Raw genomic sequence first — 21077 nt, 5'->3', positions numbered from 1 at the left:
TCAACATATCAAAATTTTTGCAACTTTAGAATTGTTATTGAAGTCCTATCTTTAAATCTAACTAAGGGCTGGTGATCAAATGTGATATAAAAAGATCGCTTTAAGATTCTTTAAATGAAAACTTGAAGTTTTAGTTTAAGTATCTCAGTTGTCAAAAACTCAAACTAAAGAACTAAATTTTTATCCGCAAATGGAACAGTGGTAAACATACTTATTTTAATAATCATTATTTATAGTACAGCAGGGAACCGATTATCCGGAACGATCGGGACCATCTCTATTCCGGATAACTGATTTTTCCGGTTTTCTGAATCGCTACAAAAAGCCGTTTTTTTAATTGTTAAATCCAACTAAAAAAATATATATATTTGGAAATAATCTTAAAAAGAAGAAAAAACGATGAAGTAATACACTAATGATTATTTCCAAACTGATGGTAAGGTAAACATCTTTCAAAAAAGAAAGAAAAATCCTAAAATCTTCTGAGGGAAAAAACATTTTTTTTTTTTTAAAAAAAAGGCGGAAAAATTTATAGAATTTTGTTCCGGCTTTTTGGTTTTCCGATCTCCGGATAACGGGTTCTGTACTGTATAATAAAAAAATGTCAACCAAGAAATGCAATTTAATTATTATTATCAATAATCAAAAATTATAATTAAACTTTACCTGGTGCTTCTTGCAGTTTAATCATTTGTTTATCAGTAAACTCAGAACGGTTATGACTCAGACTAAAAGAATAATTTGTGTTGCAGAAAGTACAAACTGTTGGTTCAGCAATACGTCCCCGATCAAGCTCAACATCTGATGTTTCTGAACATATACTGCAAGTGAAGAATGCTTTGCGCATTTCAGGAATGAGATTTGATGATCTAATGACCATTCCACAGATTGTAATCAGTTGATCAATATCTGAAAAAATTATATAGAGACAATTCAAAATAACATTTGAAGTATAATAAACATAATAACAGCTGCAGTGATGTGAGTGGTGTGTTATAGAGAAATATAGAGTAGGAATGAAACAAATATTTGGCCTCTTTGTCCTAAATATTTAGTTAGCATTAGTTGGAGTACTAAAGTACTAAGTTTCTTTTTATCTACCAAATAGTTGGGTACAGACTCATAATTTAATTGGTGCAAAAATGAGAGTTAACAATGACATATTATGGATAAAAGTATCATGCAATAATTATTTAATATTTTTATAAAACCAACAGATCAAGCAAAAAGTAATGTCGTTATAACCGACATATATTTTCAAATTAAATTTTTTAACTGCATGGAAATAGGTGTTAATGTAAAATAATGAATTAATAAAGAGAGAAACGCTTAAAATAGACAAACTTGCTTTAAAATTACAAAACAATTCCATATTTGCTATATTCAAATTTTAAAATAAAACTTACCTATTTTACAACACACAATATAATAACAATAACAAAAAATACATAATAATGTGCAATTATTTAAAAATATTTGACAAATTGCCAATTTTGTAATTTTTATAAATATAAATTTGAAACTTATTCATCCAAATTTTTTTTTATTTTCATTGCACATAAAAATTTGGGCAAATGCTCTATTCTTTATAATAATTTGGAAACAATTAGTCTTAAGCCTCTATTTAGGAAACTACAGACTTCTAAAATTTAAAGTAAAAAGAATAAGACAAAATATTATAATTATTTTTAATTCAAATATATCAGTATGTATTGAATAACAAAAATATTAACACATTCACCTTTTTTTTGTGGAATGACTAAAGATACATATATATGAATACACACAATTGAAGTATGCCATAAAAAATTTTAAAACAAATTGCCATATTTTTTTTTCTTAAAATTCATAATTTATCCTATTATTAAGCTATTCTAAATGTTTTAGCATAATTTATAAAATAAATATAAAAACATTTATTTTTGTGTTTACTGACATCACGATTGTAGGCACCAACTTTACTGTTTTACTAAGCACATTTAAATCATTTCACCCATTCATTCATTCAATCAGCAAATCCCAGCAATTTTAAAAATGATGAATTTATTTGCCCCTTCATTAGTCTAATTTCAAATTGAACACCAAAATACAGGTATACAATAACTTCTTTTTAGTGAAATACCCTGCAGTGAAGTGATAATAATAATAAAAAAAAAAACACATTAATTTTAGATTGAACACCAAAATAACAGGTATACAAAATTTTTTTATTTTTTTTTTAGTGAAATGTCCTGCAGTGAAGTGATAATACATATAAAAAAAATATTTTAATTCTCCAGCTAATTTTAAATAAAACAGGATTATTTTTTGATGAAATTTAACACAGCAAGGTAGTAATCTATTTGATAACTGATTTGAACCTAAACTAATCAAATCTTAAATTCTGTATATACAGAACAGTCACAAGGATGGAGCATGCATATGCAAGCAAGCAGGGCATATGCCCAAGGCTAGTGAAATTTGAAAACTTTGTTTCCTATTTTATCGCATAGATGAAATAGAAAAGGAAGTAGTCTCCACATTCCTCACATAAAAAACAGACATGAAAGTGGACAAAAATAAAAAAAGGTGAACACAGTCACTGGGAGTTTTTTTAAGTTGTTAATTTTTAAGGAATGAAATTCTGAAACGGGAAACTAAATCTATCAAATGAATTAATTTCAATATTTGGATGTTTTGGATCGGGTCTCAGGAAAAAAAATATCATGACTGTTAAAAAACTTTTTATGACCATCTATAGGCATTTAACTGGTGTAAAGGTTATTGAAGGCATTTCACATTCTTGTGATTGGTCTAAATATAAAAAAAGATTAAATTGCTTGAAGGACTATCAACGAGATAACTGCTGTTTTACTGAGTAATATGTTGACAACACACTTTTTTGAAGCATTATATATGATTCAATTAGATACAAGAATACTGAGCCAAAAAAATTTTCAAGTTTGATGTTATTTTTATATGCACTGCTATTTCACGCAGAGGTTAATTTAAGTAAAGTTCAACAGTAAATTCAAGTACAAAAACATATTTAAAATATTATTAACAATCGTAAATTATCATATCTTTTCTTATAATAAAAAGTTGTCATTGGAAGACAATTAAAAATAGCTCAGACTATAATAAATTTTTCCTTTCTACCTGAAAAAAATCTTTATTATTATTTACTTAAAAATATGTTGTATTCCTCATTATTGCAAATTTAAGCTTTTACAATTTGTTTGACTGTCAGGGAAAAAAAAAGTTAATAAAAATATACATATATAAAAAAAAAAGTTTTTTTTTTTTTTTTTTTTTTTTTTTTTTTTTGTTTTTTAGCTACACTTTGTTACTTCTAATATAATTTAAGGTACTATTTTTATTCTTATTGCTTTCCAAATTAGTCTGGACATCAATTATTTTCTGCTACTTCAAAAAATTTGAAAAATTTCAAATTTTCCTTCTCTGCTACTTTCATGTAAGACATTATCTACTTGCAGGTTTAAATGTCTTATAATAGAATATTCAACTTCATTAAGTTTACAATCTTTCTGCCTTTCAAAGCAGTCTGAAAATTCTGAAGTTTACAGTCTTTCTGCTTTCAAATCAGTCTGAAAATTCCAATTTCTTCCACTTATACATTTTTATATAAAAGATCCGATTTCTCAGCAATCACATATTTTTTAAGAACTAACCAATTGCATAAAAAATTTATGCTCCATACACTAAGTTAAAAGGTATATTACAGGAAAATTTTCTCAAAAACCTTGTATTTTTTAAAATTTTTGTCTGGACATTTTGACTTTTTTTTTCCGAATTCTGACGCTTTTATGACACAAAATTCTTGAAGTGGATCACTTCTTGAAGCTGGCGGGAAAAAAAGCGACTTTCTTGACCCTTTTACAAATTAGAGACCAAATTGAGCAATTTTCGAAAAAAAAAAAAAAAAAAGACGTGCATACATTGCATGAAACAGTTTCAAATGGGAGACGTGATAAATACTGACTGAAATAATTTATGTATTATTAATAAGTTATTAACGAATAATAATTAATAAATTACGAAAAAAAATGAAAGATTCGTGACAAGTAGACACACAGGATATATATGCAAAAATTTCAGAAAGGAAAACACAGAGAGATAACATTTAGAGGATCTAGCAAACTGTAAAAACAGTTCTGTGAATCTAATATGTTTACAGTTAGTATAAAATTACAAAGTAAAAATTGGTAGAGCTCAGTTAACTTTAAATTGAAGAAAACAAATAACTAACACGGCACACCCCTTAGATGAAATTTGATAAAGGATAGTAATACATTCAATAACCGATTTGAGCTTTAGATTATCAAATTATAATCTCTTCAAACATTTTCACATTTAAGTATTAAAATAATCGAATAATAAGTTTTGAGACATCTTTTTATAATAAATTAAGATGTAGTAAGGTAAATAAATATAAAACTCATTTTCATATGTTATTAAATAATGCTATTTTGACTGAGTTAGAAAATATGAGCAAGTAATATACCTTCAGGACTTAAAAGTCTTAAATTCTTTGTTTTTTCTGCATTGAAGGGACGAGTTTGTATTTGATGAGGCAGTTTACTATTTGGGTAACGCTCAAAGTACAACTCATTTACAGCCATATCAAAGGTTGGTATGACTTCTTGAGGATAAGCAACCAACTGACGATACAGTTCTTGATCAAAATTTATAAGATGGGCACAATTAACATTTAGGAAAGGTTCTTCAAGTGTGAAAATCTGAAATACATAAATTTTAAATTAACATATTTCCGATAAAGTGCCACTATTAAGATAGAAATGTTGATCGACAATAACAATATACCTCTTCCAGTTTCTGGAGATAATACGGACGTGCAAAGTCGACATCGTCCATCAATTCATCCATTTCCAAGGTTACGTCAGTATACTCTTCTATAAATTGCCTGAACTTGGCTTTACACTGATCTACAACTACGTCTGTACCCCAAATGACCAGTTGAGGACCTCCTTGGTGATCACTAGTGACAGCAGTTGGTTCAGATGCAATTCCAGGTTCACTCTGAAAATAGGTAGGTAGGTGCTTTATTTATGTTGCACTAGAGCTGCACAACAGGCAATTGGTGACGGTCTGGGAAACATCCCCAAAGATGATCCGAAGACATGCCATCGCAATTTTGATCCTCTGCAGGGGGGATGGCTCGGTACCCTTGCTTTGTTAGCCTGACAAAATGCAAGCGAAGTCGAGCACTTTACCGTAGAATGGTTTAACTAGGACCGATACTGTGCACCCTCTGTCCCTACGCAGGCTGATCAAAGTGGTCACCAACCCGTTTACTGATAGCAGCCAGTGATGCCCGACTTTGATGTTTTACTGGGAAGCGTGTTTTTACGATCAGTCTACCGCAGGACTTTTGAAAATAAGACAATTGATTATGCAAAGTAGTGCCATGCTCAGTAGCAGTGACGGCAGCAGATTTATTTTATTAACCAAACATTAAAAAAACTTTTTTTTTCATTCACGGACAAAATTAAGTTATACTAAAAAGAATGATCTGTTATTTATTATTTTTATTTCCCCATCACATATTGCATGATGTCATATTTAATGAGAATTAGTAACAGTTTGGGACACTACTCTGGCAAAACTTTATGTTCACAGTATTCTAAAAATTTTGTAATATTTTAATATTTAAAACATTATTTGAAATGCAAAACTATTCTATTTCAGGACAAACTTTAAATTTCCCATGTTTAAACTTTGCAATGTTTATCCAGTATTTAGTTCATTTTTTTAAAAAAAATGTTCGTTATGTTGCTTTATTTTAATAAAATAAAAAATACTATATTTCACGATATTTTATTGATACAGAATTATTTTTAAAATTATTTAAAACTATTAACAGTTCAATTAGTTAATTTTAAGTACTTTCTTTGAGCACTGCAGATGTTTCCTCATCCATTGAAATATTAAGATATTCTCGCCTTTTCAAACTTAATTACCTGTAAAGTGTTATATTTGACTTTCTCTTATAATGTTGCAGATGAATAGAGGTTACTGCTACTGGGATGTTATGTATAGTGGATTACATTGAAGTAGCATAACTTTCAGATATTTGTTATTTCTAATACTAAAGATAAGTATAATTCAAAGAAAAGCTTTTCCTTTTATATAATTTGCTTCAACTTAACTGATAGGTGTTGTAAAGACTTAAGTATCTAATCAAACACCAATTCAGGATTTCCAACTTGATGTCTATTTTAAATGTAAATAAATTTTTGTGAATAAACTTAGCACCATCTAAATTTTGAAAAGCATTATTTCATTTTAGTTTAAAAATGACAAAAAGGGAGAGTGTATTGCAGATATTTTCTAGTTCTGTAAAATATTATAATAAAATAGAACACATTTCACATTGAAACTATGAAATATTGATTTTAGAAAAATTCATTACTAATATAAATTTTCCTTATTATATGCATACATCTGTTTTATTATAAGGCATGATTTCAATTACATATAATCAACACTATCAGCTTTGAATAGCAGTATACAAACATACGAGGGTTGTAAATTAAATAGTGGCAACTTAACCTTTAAACTCACAGAAGGACGGGCATGCACAAATTAGATATGGGAGCTGTGAGGTGGGGCTGTTGTCGATGTGTAGAGTGCAAAAAAAAAGTCGATTAGCTTAGAAGGGTAGTTGTTGTGTGGCGTTAAAGTGAGGAGTTTCGTTTCCATCGCTCTAAAGCATGTTTTCAAAAGGTGATCAGCGGTCGTTGCTTACAATCGAGGTTGCCCGTGTCAAAAATGCAACAGAATGCTATCGAGGATTAGTGGAAGCCTTTGGAGCAAATGCTTTACCATATAGGACAGTAGCACGATGGATTCAAGCATCTCGTCTTTTTCGTCATTAAGCCTTTTCACAACATGCTTTAGAGCGATGGAAACGAAACTCCTCACTTTAACGCCACGCAACAACTACCCTTCTAAGCAAATCGACTGTTTTTTGCACTCTACACATCGACAACAGCGCCACCTCACCGCACCCATACCCTATTTGCGCATGCGCGCCCTTTTGTGAGTTTCAAGGCTAAGTTGCCACTATTTAATTTACAACTTTCGTATTAAAAAAGTATGTATAATGAAAAAAATCCTCATAATTTTTTTATTTTTGTTGAATAAAATTGGGATGCACAAAATATTTTAATACAGTATTAATAATTTTTAAAATATTTTCAGAAATTAGGAAAAATTTTCCATATAACAAAGTTCTTAACAAAAACAGCTTTATAGAGAGTGTTTAGATACACAGAAATAATATAAGCTTTAACAGAAACTTACAAGTTACATTAAAATATATTTAAAAAAAATCTAAATAATACATACGTTTTCATCCCCAACATTAACTTGTCTCATTAATCTTTCACTTCGAATGTCATGGCGCTGTCTGATTGGTGTGTTTCTCCTGTGAATATAAGGAAGCAGGTTTGAATTACAGTAGAAATTAACAAATGTATGAAAATGGTTAAAACCAATACCAGAAATTTAAGAAAAGACACACAAAATAAAAAAGATTGATAAAAACAAATAAATTATTTACTATTATAATACAGTGTCTATCATGCAAAACAAGTTTAATTTTGTAAACATGTATCCTATTCCAATGTTGTCGTTTTTGTCGACCATTAAGGAAGAGTGGGTGCGATTGTTCTTGTTTTCCAGTGGCGCCATCTATGGCTACTTCTGCCAAACCTATACGTCACACCCGTTTTATAGGGTGGACCCAATCACACATCTATTCATTCACCCACAGATCATAATTTCAAACTGAACTAGAGAACAATCAATCTCCAATTCAGTACCTCCAAGGGTATAATTTGTTATATTTGGAACATACAGAACTTTGTGACCTGACAAATTTAACATGCACCAGCCACCATTTACTACACGGGGAGTCTTCGGCTCCTGGATTCCAACGAATGTGAGTTCAGCGATCTGTCTCATCCTATTTCAATTAGGAACATATATAATCCAACTCTCCTCTGCAGCCGAGAGGCATAACTGCCAATGTGTATTATGTTTGCATGCTTTATGTTTAATGAAATTAAAGTGGTGGGTAGTAAAAAAAAGAATCCCCACCAGCTAAATCTGCTATTAAAAGATGAAAAATAAAATTATTTATTCACAAAATATTAAAATAAAAAAAAAATTAAAATGCTAAATTTGTAGAATAAAACTGGAGGAAATTCGCCAAAACAAATCGGAGGAATTTTGCCCTCTGGCGGAAAAATTATATTACATAACAAACACAAAAACTATTTTTACAATATGAATTATGACTGCAGTTAACATTCTAATTTATAAAGACTAGTTTCTTATATTTTATAATAACTTTATTCCAATACTGTTATTGCTTAAAGTTACAATAGTACTAATGAATGAATCCCCCCCCCCCCCNCCCCCCCCCCCGCCTAGTATGGACATCATTCTCGATAAAATAATAAATATATTTACTATTAATATTTTAGACTCCTTTGTAACATTTAGCTTGGGAACATATTGAATGCGCAATTAAGCTATTATTTAAATTTTTTTTGTCTCTTTTTACAATCAACGAATGTTTGTTTAACGAGTAAGAACTATCAGAGGTAAAATGATGTTAAAGGACTGTGTTAGTAATACATAAATGAGTTAGGGGCAATGGGGTAGTTATACATAAAAACAAACCTGACAAGTTTAATTACTCTGGATGATTAAGTATAGTTTGTAAATACTTAAAAAAAAAAAAAAACTCTTTGAAATGCCGTGCTATCGAAAAATGTCCATAAACAAAAAAATCAAAACAGAAAAAATAAAAATAGATCTTAATTTTTGAAAGAAAATTTTAGAGCTAAACATCTGTATTTTCCAAGAAAAAGAATAATAAAGTCAAATAGAAACTCTTTTAATTGCCGCGTCATAATAAAAACATCTAAGAAAATAAAAAAATTTAAAAAAAGGGAAAGTTAGATAAAAAGCGAAACAAAAATAGCTTTTAATTTTTAAAAGAAAAATTTAATGCTAAAAACCACAATGTAACTTTTTTACATTGCCATATTTTTGAAAAAAAAAAAAAAAGGATTATAAAATAATAATGTTCATTAGAAGTGCTTATAAGAAGTTAATATAAAGAAGTAAAGGAGAAACAGATCTCAGTTACGCATTATCTGTCTTACCGTACAGGAAAAAAGTGACAATAAAAATAAGAAACGCTTTGTAATTCTTAAAATTTCGCTTTTTCATTTGTCTTTCAGAACATAAATTAACAAATTTTAGAACTTAACAAATATGTGTGAAAACTTCACTATCCTACAATAATCGAAGACCTTGAGTTCTTGACATTTTTTTCTAAATTTTTCAAGAAATACTTAAAGTATTATTTTGTAACTTTAGAGGTATTTAGTTCCTGCAATTTTTTACACTTAGCAATGAAGTTCAAAGGTTTGGGGTAACAACAATAAGTATTTCTGAACACCCTATGCCAGAAAATTAAGCAATAAGTTCGTAACTTCTATCAATTACTTTTGTTGTCATTTGCAATAACTGCATAAAATTTCGTAAACCTAGCTTAAATATCTATGGAAATTAGTTTAATTACTATCAAATTTTTTTGTCTTCCTTTTTTTTTTCTCTTTTTGCTCTAACTTTAAAAATATTCCATAAAATTAAACGAAATTTTGCAACAATTTAAAATTTATTAAAAACTGTGCGAGATATAAGTATTTAAAGTAGTTCTTTTTTCAAAAGCATGCACAGAAAATATTATACATTGCCCCCCCTTGTAGTGAATTGTAATCGGTAACTAATGGAAAAAGTCTGATTTGAATATCTTAAATATTTTAAAGTTTTCAGCAACTTTCGAAGTAGTCTTTGTACTTTTAAAAAAAGGACCTCAAAATGATCAGGAGTTTTTCCCTAATTTAATTTTGTAGTATGGAAAATTACACATCTAATAACCTATAATGAAATTTGTAAAAAATCCCAAATCGTTTTAAGCTTTTTAAAAATAAAAACACTACTTCGAAAATTGCTTGAAACATTTAAAATTTTTAAGATATTCAAATCAGATTTTTTTTTTAATTAGTTGCTATAGATAATTCACAACAAAATTAAGACAATTTTTTTTTTCCTGCTCATGCTCTTTACGAATGAACTACCTAAAATACTCATACCTTGCACGGTTTTCAACCATTTTTCTTCAAATTTTAAAAGAATAATTTTGTAATAAATTTAAAATTACCCTGAAAATTTTTTTCTCCATATTTCCATAAATATTTAAGCTAGGTTTACGAAATTTTATGCAGTAATTGCAATTAACTACAAATAAAAATACTTTTTTTTTCTTCGTAATTTATTCTGAGTCCCCCAAACCTTTGAAAGCCTTAAACTTTACTGCTAGTTACAAAAAGTAGCATGAACACTTCTAAAGTTGCAAAATAGTCTTCTAAGTATTTCTTGAGAAATTTGAAAAAATAATATAAAATAAGACATGAATTGATTGCAAAGTTGCCACTCATTTCTGGAAGAAAAAATTCCTGCGTTTTCACTGGGCATATTATACATAATATATTAAAAGGAAACACAGATTTACTGCGCTCGTGTGAGCTATATTAGGATAAGAATGCTAGTTTTAGCTGCTGGGAAAACGTAAAGAAATTAGGAATAGCTAAACATAAAACAAATAATACTCGTGATGGTGTAGTGCATAGGGGGGAATAAAAGGCAATGGCTAGCTCACTTTTTATTTTATTTTAACCTACATGATTATATTTAAGCACACAGCACATTCACAAACATAACATATAAAACAAAGATGAAGAAGAAAAAAAAAATTAAGGAGCTCTGTATGGCAGGCTTTCTACCGTTCGTTCACTAGCACTCATTGTCTCTGAGTTTTTTTTCTTCTAGTTTCTCGCAAGGTGGCGTTGCTAATTCTATTTTCTCCACATACTAAAATAAATGAAAAATTTAATATAGGTCACTATCATCTTTACATATCAAATAGATTGTGCTTTCAGAGGTCTGTATTTTTCAAAAGACAAAAATAAGAAATAAATTTCCCTGCTTTTTTCAAAGTTCATAAAAAAAGAATAAAAATTCACTGTTATTTTAGATGATTTTTAAATTCTCTGTGGAGTGGCAACCCTGTGATAGTACAAAAGCATTTACATACCCAACAGATGGTCCAGCAGTACCATGAGAGCTAGGCGTACCATAGTTTAATGGTGAACTTAAATCCAGTTCACTAAATGCTGAAACAAAAAGAAACATTCCATGAAGATACATATAAACCATAATAAAAATCTTAAAAAAAGTATGGGGCTATGAGAATTCAAGGTCATGGTTTTATTAAAATAAAACAGAAGTATAAGAGGGGGGAAAAAATCCTGTCCTCGGACATCTTTAATGAATAAAACAACAAACACAATTAATCTAATTTTTTTTTTGAAAAATAAAATTGGATAATGTGTAAATTTTTGAATAAATATTTTAGAAGATAACCCTAAATTTGTACGAATGACAAACATATATTTCATTGTTATGTATCCTTTTAGACTTTACAAAGGAATTTTTCAAATGATGTTAAGTTGGTGTTTTCTACAGCAATTAAAATTTTTCTCAAAATTGGTTCAGAAAGCATTCTTTCTATTTAGTATTTGAAATTTTTTTAAATCTAAATTTTACTTCAAATCTGATATAAGATATTAATTGATGAAAATAATTGAAATTGTTTGTGAATTATACTTGAAACAATATTGAAGTTTAGATCATTAAAATTCTCTTGCAATATTCAGCTGCAAGCTTTCGTGCGTGGAAAAAAAAAATTATAAATGAAGCTTCTCTCTTGTTGACTACTTTTACAAAATTGTAGTTTTTTCCACTGATGAAGAAACTTGTGTCATCTCTAGTGACATCCTTTGGCTACTAACTATTAATTTAATTAATTAATTTCTATCCCTAAGTCAATTGCATTTGCAAAATAGAGAACAACTGCAAAACTATAGGTTAAACTTGAAAATAAACAATTCATACCAGCTCTGCCTGTCGGATCTGGAGGAGATGAAGCTATTGCTTGCATATTTTCTGGAGGTGAGGACGGTGGTAAGGGCATCAATTCTGATGACCTATCACCTGAGCCAGCTGCATTTCTACTAGAACGACGAGTTGACCGAGCTACAACAATATAATTATTGTAAGAAATTAAATAAAAGTTTCAGTGAAGCATACATAAAATTGCCTAATTACTTTTAGGCAGTATAGGATGAGCAACAACATTATTAAGGTAATAAGAAAATAAATCATTCCATATTTAAGCAGCCTCTTTTACTTCAGGCTGTTTGAAATTATTCTGAATATTTTTAGGCTAGAGTTTTCCAACAAGTATAGTACGGCTTTCAGGAGAACAGCTCCTAACACCTGTCTTGCGTCGTGGCGAGAACTATGGTTACGAGGGTAAGTCACTTCTAATAGGGGTGTGGAGTGAAAGTGACTAGTTATGTAATGATCTTAGCTTCGCACAAATCGGCGAATCTTTGCTCCCCATCCCTAGTATTAGTGGCAGCCCTAGAGCCAAGTGATAGGAACTCGTCTTTCTTTTATTCTCTCGTTTTCTGACAGAGCAGCTTAGTTTTTAAATCGTTTAATTTATCAGTAATAATCATTTAAATTATTTTAATCATGAATTATTTAATTGTTGTTAGCTTTACGTTTTTTTCTTCTTTTAATCGTTGTTAATTTTATCTTGTTTGTTTTAATTAATTTTTTTAAAATTTTTTTGTTTGTTGTTTTTGTTAGTTATGCCTATCATTTTTAAAAAAGCAATTGCTCAGCAATTTGAATGAAGTTTCTTAACATTGGTAAACCTATTTTGAGCTGCATGAATACAAAACCTGATATTTTAAATATGTTCATATCTTCAGCAGTAATGTTACTATCTTTTCATTAAATTTATGATCAGAAATAATTCTTAGTTTCCTAACAAAATTAAATATTTTTAAAAACACCAAAACATAACTAAGAAGTTTATTTATTATTTTTTTAAATTAATTTTCTTAAATGTACGATATTAGAAAAGTTAAAGTAAGAACCACTAAGTATTATAAAATTTAAAATAAGAACAAAATTTTTGAAGCAAAAAGTTGCTTTTCAAATTGCATAATACATTATTCTTGTAGATATGTTTTGAGTTTTTAACTTTCATTTCTTATATTTAGTTAAATATTTGTTAAAGCCTTATAGTCCTTAAAATTTCATAGATAAAAAAAATATAAGGAAAAATGTTAATGAACTTTCTATATGAAGAGTAAATGCTTTATCCAATCATTTAATAAACGGTATTAAAAAGCTGCATGAAAATAAGATTATTTTTTATACAAAAAAAAATTATAATGAAAAAATTTAAGTACAATTTTGAAATTGAAAATTGCTTTTTGTTAAAACAAACAGCAAACTAATAATTATATAATAATGATAATCAAATTCAGTTTTATGCATGTAACAACAATTAATAAATTAATCACATGAAAAAAGAAAAACTATGTATAAGAAACCTAAATCAAATGCCTCTTGAATATAGTGATTATAGAAAGATATTTTTCTTTTTCAGAAAAAAAAAAAAAATTCATCGAAACAGAGAAATAATCTCAAAAGATATTTCATAAGACAAATGAAGTTGACTAAAAAAAGGTTTTTAACCACCATTAAAAAAAAAAAAAAAAAATTATTTCCAATAAATAAATAGCAGCTGAATTCTAAATAAATTAATACATATCGAAAAAAAGTATAAATGAAAATACGGTTTCGATTAGGCCTATATTATTTTTTCTCCATAAGAAAAAGCAAAAGATTTTCTAAACCTTAATTCAAAAATTTGAACAGGTCTCTTGAAAGCGGATAAACCAGCCAATCTGGTAGACCAATCGACTCCTTCATTGCTCTATTACACCCCCATTAGAAATGTTATCTCACTCATTACCATAGCAGTAGACTCTTTGTCTGGAGCAGTTATACTCAAAGTAGCACTATACGACTCATTACAAAATGAAGGCAACATTTGTAAAAAAGCCAGATTTTCTGAATAGGCTGATAATTTCACTTCTAATCCGATATAAGATATTATTTAATGAAAATAATTGAAATTGTTTGTGAATTATAGTTGAAACAATATTGAACTTTTGATCATTAAAATAAAAATTCTCTTGCAATATTCAGTTGCAAGCCTTCGTGCATGGAAAAAAAATTAATAAATAAAAAGTTTTTCTCACTGTAATCAATCTTTCTCTCTTGTTGACTAATTTTACAAAATTGCACAGTTTATTCCACTGTGGAAGAAACTTGTGTCATCTCTAGTGACATCTTTTGGTTACTAACTATTAATTTATCTCCAACTATTAATTTAAATTCCAACACATTTGAAATTACATTTTTAAAAATCTTTTGATTCTTGAGATCTTGAGATTGAAAGTACAGATTAAAGTAAACATTTAATGCTGTCTTAATATAGACGTGCATAGCTGCAAAAAGTAATTAATAAAAAATATTTTTTTTCAACAAATAATGCAAATAATGTTAATTAAAATTCAACCTTTTGAATGAAAAAGCATAGAATTAAAATCTACATTATATTTTATTGGTGGAAAATGTATATTTCTGAAGCTTGAGGTTATATTAAATATAGAATTTAAAATAAATATTTTAATATAAAAATATAGATTAAATATTTACTTATTATTTGATGAATGACTACATTCATAAACACAATCTGTTACATTTATTTTGTCATTTTAAAAATCAAGAGAAAAAAAAAAGAAATCACAATTTTAAATTAAAATTATGGTTTGCTTATTGAAACTTTGTTTTATTAGTTGAAGTACAGGGGTCTGTCCAAGTCAAATTTATTTAAGTTTAGCGGTACTTTCACAAATTCAACTTTAGGAAAAACAGTAGAATAATTTCACAAAATACTTTTTCTTAAAATTTTACTTTTGTGTCTCATAAGAAACGATAAATCCATATTTTTTTTCCATATTTGTGTTGATTTTTTAACATATTATGCCTAAATTTTCACAAAATAGGTACCTCTCACAAAAACCTAGACAGACCCCTGAAGTATTCTTTAAATTCTCTACTTCAACTAGTCTTTAAATTTCAATCATGCATTTGTTTCAAAATGGTTGCTATGCATTCAAAGCTATGTATTATAATGAAAAATTATTTTAGTAAGTTAAGAGCTTCTAAAATATTGTTATAGTACAGTTTTAATATTAATTTAATTTTGATTAAAAATTTATAAAGTTTATTTAATCATAAATTAAAGTTCTTACAATGAAATTTAAAATCAAAATTGAATAAAAATCAAAAAAATCTGATTTAAATCAAATAAATCTGATTTTTTAAAAAAAATCACGAACTCTGTCCCTAAGTCATTTGCAAAATAGAGAACAACTTCAAAACTATAGGTCAGGAATGGCAAACCAATGGCATGCGTGCCATTTATGGCAAGCGACACAATATTTTGGGCACTCCACCGATCACTTGTTTCATTTTGAAGCATATGTAACAATTAAATTAAAATTCACAAAAAATAAACAAAATATTAAACAATACTAATAAAAAAATTAATGCTAAAAAAACAATTAATAACCATAAAAACAAGCAAAAAAAATTTCAACAGTCCTGCTTGAACTAACATCCTACAACCTAATACAAGTTATTTGTTATCTAATCTGCAACAACAGAAGTCACACTGATGTTACTTGAAAGTTGAATTATGCGTATAACTAAGATATTGCAAAATGTATTTTTTTTCAATGTAAATAAAGAGTTTTGAGTTGATAGTATTTAGTATTATTATTTTCCCAATAATCATGAAGTCAAAATTATTTGACGGCACGTCTATGACCTCATTACGAGATTTTTTTTAGAGAAAATGGAACGATGGTGTATAAAGGTTCGCCACCCCTGCTATAGGTTAAACTTGAAAATAAGCAATTCATACCAGCCCTGCTTGTCGGATCTGGAGGAGATGAAGCTATTGCTTGCATATTTTCTGGAGGTGAGGACGGTGGTAAGGGCATCAATTCTGATGACCTATCATCTGAGCCAGCTGCATTTCTACCAGAACGACGAGTTGACCGAGCTACAATAATATAATTATTGCAAGAAATTAAATAAAAGTTTCAGTGAAGAATATTTAAAATTGCCTAATTACTTTTAGGCAGTATAAGATGAGCAACAACATTTTTAAGGTAATAAGAAAATAAATCATTCCATATTCAATCAGCCTCTTTTACTTCAGGCTGTTTGAAATTATCTGAATATTTTTAGGCTAGAGTTTTCCAACAAGTACGACCCATTACAAAATGATGGCAACATTTGAAAAAACACCAGATTTTCTTAATAAGCTTATACCATGAATGAAACTTACCAGGCGAACTCGTTGTCGAAGAATTTGAATTTCTTGATCTTGGTCCCCTAACCATGTTTCTTAGTCTAAAATAACACAATGAAGGTGTTTTAGAACATGAATTTCTTAACTTAATTACGGTAAAGTAGTTAGATTGATACAGAAGAAAAATAGTGCAAAATATAATATAAAATAACATCATAAACAAAATATTACAGTTGCATAAGACAGTATTCAGCTAAGAAATGTACAAAATAATTTTAAGTCTACTGATTCTTGGAAAGTCTTGGATCAAATCATTGGAGATATATACCTATATAATGAACATTCCTGATAAATTTCATATAACTATATGATGATCTAATTAAATTAATAGATATCTAGTTACCTTTCCACATCTGGGATATATCTATTAAAATAAAATTTGCTCCTTGAAATATAAGAGTAAGAGTTTATTTAGAGTAATTTAAGATTTTTTATAGGAGGTTACAATAAAGCTAGATTGAAAATGCAAAATATGAATTTTATCCAAATAGTGAAGGGATATTTCCGTATCGTGAACTGTCAAGACGTTAAATTATTTTTAAACTGGGAAATTTAAAAAAGAAACAACAACAAACAAACATGGAGAGGTTTGGGGGTAAAAACGAGTTATACCTTTTGAGTAGGCCCCATTCTGTTAAATTTTTCTTGCGGGCCGTTACCAAGATTTGAGGATTATTCTGCTTCGATCACAATAAAGAAATCTTTTTAAAAGATGAAACATAAATTATTTAAAGGAATGTGAATTTTATTTATGGGGAGAATTCCATAATGTGATCTGTGGCAGAATAATAGGCAAGTCTTGGCAACTTCCACGCAGCCACCCACAAGAAACTGAATAAAAAAAAAAAAAAAAGGGGACAAATATAGCAATAAAAAGAGAACAAGTAGTAAACATCTACACTGTTCTTTTTAAAAGATTTACAAGTTTAAAATCTAGTTGGTGATCGTAGTTGGCGTGACAGATCACGATATGGAAACATACTTTTAATTGTGATCTACAGCACATATTGATAATAGTTTCAGATTCATTGAAAATATTATATTTTCTTTTAAAAAGACAACATTTCTGTTGTTATATTATTTTTTTTTTTGCAGAAATGTACAGATTTCATTTTAACACATTTAATTTTACAAATATTGTGCCAACAGCCCCCTCTCTATCCTATAATCAATTTTAATTGAATCTATAAAATAACAGGGTCCTAAAAACTATTTCTCAAAAGGAACAATTAGTTCTTAAAAATTCAAATTTCATTCATCTAGATTCAAAATACATTGCACATAAGAGTATTTTCAGAAAGAAACAATGAATTATAGCAAAACATTTTTCAAAACAGACCTCGATAAAAAAATAAGTAAATGAATCACTGGGAAAATAATTAAAAATATTAATAATGTAGGTACACAAAGTTTACATGCATATTTGCCGTAGTTTATACATAATGAAATATTTCTAGAAAATATAATAAAGTACCTAAAATAATGCTAAATTTCAAACGTGTATAGGAATGAAATTGGAAAGCACACTAAAATCTTTAAAAAAGAAAAATTTCTAAAAAATTCTATAACAAAAGAAAAAGTCAACTACATCCAGGCAAAACTTGCGCGCGTAAACTTCAATGTTTTGTTGCCAGTTGAAATAAGAATAATTCAGTTGAAAAATTAATACAGAGTTGCTTTGTTGTTCAGAAGCCACCACTCATAATAAAATTTCATTGGCGTAACTTATCATCGTTAGTATTGTCATCGCTTAATTATTGTTTAGGGTTAACTTAACTTGGCTGCTTGAGCTTTATCAGCATTTTTTAAAAATTATTTCTGGAAACCAGTAACTTTTGTTGAATTTCAATTCAAAATTTTTAAAAGTCAATTTAATATTTTTTTAAAATCAGCAGAACTTTGATAAATAATCATTTTCATTTTGTGGAAATTTTCAGGATGTGTTTGAGCTATGAAAGTGTTGATGACAAACCTTTCAACAAAAACGCTCAAAATTCCAATTTTTCTTTTCTTTTTTTTTTTTTTAATAATTTGAAGAGTTTTAAGGGAATTTTCGTTTCTAACTGGATTTGCTTTAACCATATTAAATGAAAGTAATTTAAAACAACAAGTTTAGCTCTTAAAAACATTACATTTATTTTTCTCTGTTATGAATCTTCATATACATTTTTTTAATTTATCCGTTATTTGAGACGGAAGAGGGAGGGTGAGGATGGGTGGACTAATGCAAACAATAACAAGTGTCCTTAAACCGGAAAAAATTTAGAAAATTTCCGGTGTATCCCTCCGCATATGTTATGACTACGAGGCGATGTGTGAACAAGCCAAATATTCTATGCAGTTTTGTTATTGTAATTTGGTCTCAAATCTAAACATAATTGTACCATTCATAAGAGCTTTCAGAAATGTATTGATTCTCAGAAGTCGTAAGGCCAAAAAAAATTTTGGAAAGTTAATATCTCATTGTGAATAATTCTTAAGGTTTGCCATGTTTTGTATTTTATCCCTTATTTGGCTACATTTGAATAAAATGTCCCCAAAAATATCTTCTTAAGTTAGACTAATTAGAAAATATTCTAATGATTATAATATTAATATGATAATGCTGAAGTTTAAAGGCTGAAAGAAAGAACTCGGTATATGTGAAATACTGTAAAAGATGTGATGCAATAATATGATGGCGCGTTTTCTCAATCTGCGGCGTAAAAATATATCGGAAGCAGTAACCCGGAAGTCTGGAAAGAGCAATTTTACTACTAGCGCCGCCACCCTTAGCTTTACACGATCACCCATCCATGCCCGAAGCAAGAAGAAGAAAAAATTTACTTCTTAACAAACTTTTAAAGAATAAAAAAGTTTTACACATCATAAAAAATTTCAAAATTAAACATCTTTGACAAAAATAAAGTTTTTATAATTTAAAAAAAAAACTGCAAAATTGTCCAAAAAATTGTTTTATACAACCAGAGTAGGTGCAGCGGTTCCCTGCACATTAGCTCCACAACACCCTTTGTAGGCTTGGTGAACAGCATCGATAGACACAAACGCACGGTTCAATGGATGGTGTTTTCTACACTAGAGTGAACTGCAAGCTTTTTATCGTCTATACTTCCAGGTTATCGTTTCTTATGTGTTTTAAACCATTTGGCTCACAATGCGATCATTGTGTTTTGAGACTCTCTTGAGTAGTATTTCTTGTATACGTGAATTTATAATCTGATTTATTATTTGTGTTTACAAAAATAATCGTTATAAGAATAGTCTTTTGAAGATCTGATATTGTTGCATGACGTAAGAATCGTCATTTGCAAAAAAGAATAGCTATAAAACACTTTTTACCTTGTCAACAATAAACCAACTTCGAAATATAAACCTGCCTGGGTCTTTCCAGGGAAGACTTATACTCTTCTCTTCTTCTGGTCCTTGATTTTCTGAGGGTAAACAGTCAAATGGATCTCGTCTGACTTTGTCAGACAACAACAATAAAAATTTTACGAAGCAGAGCTTTTTACTGTACTATGAAACAAGTAATATATATACTATAGAAAATCTAATTTCGTTTTAAAATACTTTTAAGTTTTTCTTATTTTTAAATTTTTTTTCTTTTCACATCCGTTGGCATATTTCCATAACTTTAAATTACCCGGATCCAAACAAAAAAGTTTAGTGTTGCTCAATCAACTGACGAAGTTAATTTATGGGTAAACGGTTGCTGGCACTGGGATATGTTGCCTTATTAAGGTTTATTTCCTTAAAAAGACAAAACAAAACAATGATTAGATGATGCTGCAATGACGCGAAAATATAAAATTTATTATATATATGTATATATATATGTATATATATATGTATATATATATATATAGAACTGGTATTCAGCTAGGAGATAAATAAAATTTTTTAACTGGTTTCGAGTATTTCCGGTTAATGCAGATGTAGCTACGCGATGTTACGATGGGATTCAAAATGTGATTCAGTAGAATTAGCTGTAAATACAATTATTACATTAATATCTATTGAAAATTAAATAGTGGTGAGTCGTAAGTTTGTAAACTACATTAGTTGAATAAGTATAATATTTATTCCTAAAAAGTGCCTTGAAAGCTAGGTTAGCATATATCTAAATTATTTTTTAATAAAAATACTTTTTCGTTTAATTATAGTAGTATACAAAAAAGAGAAAAACTTATAGAAAAGAAAAAGAAAAGGAAAGAACTGGAAACTGAAAAAGACTTCTGTTCTTACTTTCCAGTTTTTTCTTCACTAAATGATTATGCTTCTTTTTTCAGTACAATTTTAAAAAAATGGCGTTTTTTTTATAAATGTTATCAATTTTATCTTTTTTTTACTTTTGAACCTTTAATTTTTTGTACTTGCATTTTGAACCATTCATATTTATGAACCTTTCACATTTTTTTCTGTGTTTGATTACTAAATATGTAATCTAGAAATACTGAAAATTTATTCAGAGATTATAAAATGATTTGTACCATAGAAATGACTGGTGGCTGAAAAAAAGAGCGCTTGAAGAAAAGGTCCGGAAAAAAACACCTCACAACTGTATGAATTTACGGTATGAAATATTGTAGTGAGTTACCGTCTT

At 28.5% G+C, this 21077-nt stretch overlaps 1 protein-coding gene across 1 annotated transcript in view; it reads right to left on the bottom strand.

The window, feature by feature from the left end:
- The window catches only part of LOC107441637 (disc proliferation abnormal), a 48989-nt gene extending 30795 nt beyond the window's left edge, over positions 1–18194 (bottom strand). The window contains exons 1-9 of the mRNA XM_016054977.3: positions 17949–18194; positions 16451–16515; positions 16022–16162; positions 12058–12198; positions 11198–11276; positions 7372–7450; positions 4825–5040; positions 4505–4739; positions 667–909 (exon numbers count right to left, since the gene is read on the bottom strand). Coding sequence (XP_015910463.1) covers positions 667–909; positions 4505–4739; positions 4825–5040; positions 7372–7450; positions 11198–11276; positions 12058–12198; positions 16022–16162; positions 16451–16505 — 1189 coding nt within the window. The 5' untranslated portion in view covers positions 16506–16515; positions 17949–18194. The remainder of the gene's footprint in view (positions 1–666; positions 910–4504; positions 4740–4824; positions 5041–7371; positions 7451–11197; positions 11277–12057; positions 12199–16021; positions 16163–16450; positions 16516–17948) is intronic.
- Between the last annotated feature and the right edge of the window lie 2883 nt (positions 18195–21077).

Source organism: Parasteatoda tepidariorum, chromosome 1 (assembly GCF_043381705.1).
Source record: "Parasteatoda tepidariorum isolate YZ-2023 chromosome 1, CAS_Ptep_4.0, whole genome shotgun sequence".
Taxonomy (NCBI): Eukaryota; Metazoa; Arthropoda; class Arachnida; order Araneae; family Theridiidae; genus Parasteatoda; species Parasteatoda tepidariorum.
The sequence above is the reverse complement of the archived record's forward strand: the minus strand, read 5'-3'. Positions and strand labels throughout refer to the sequence as shown.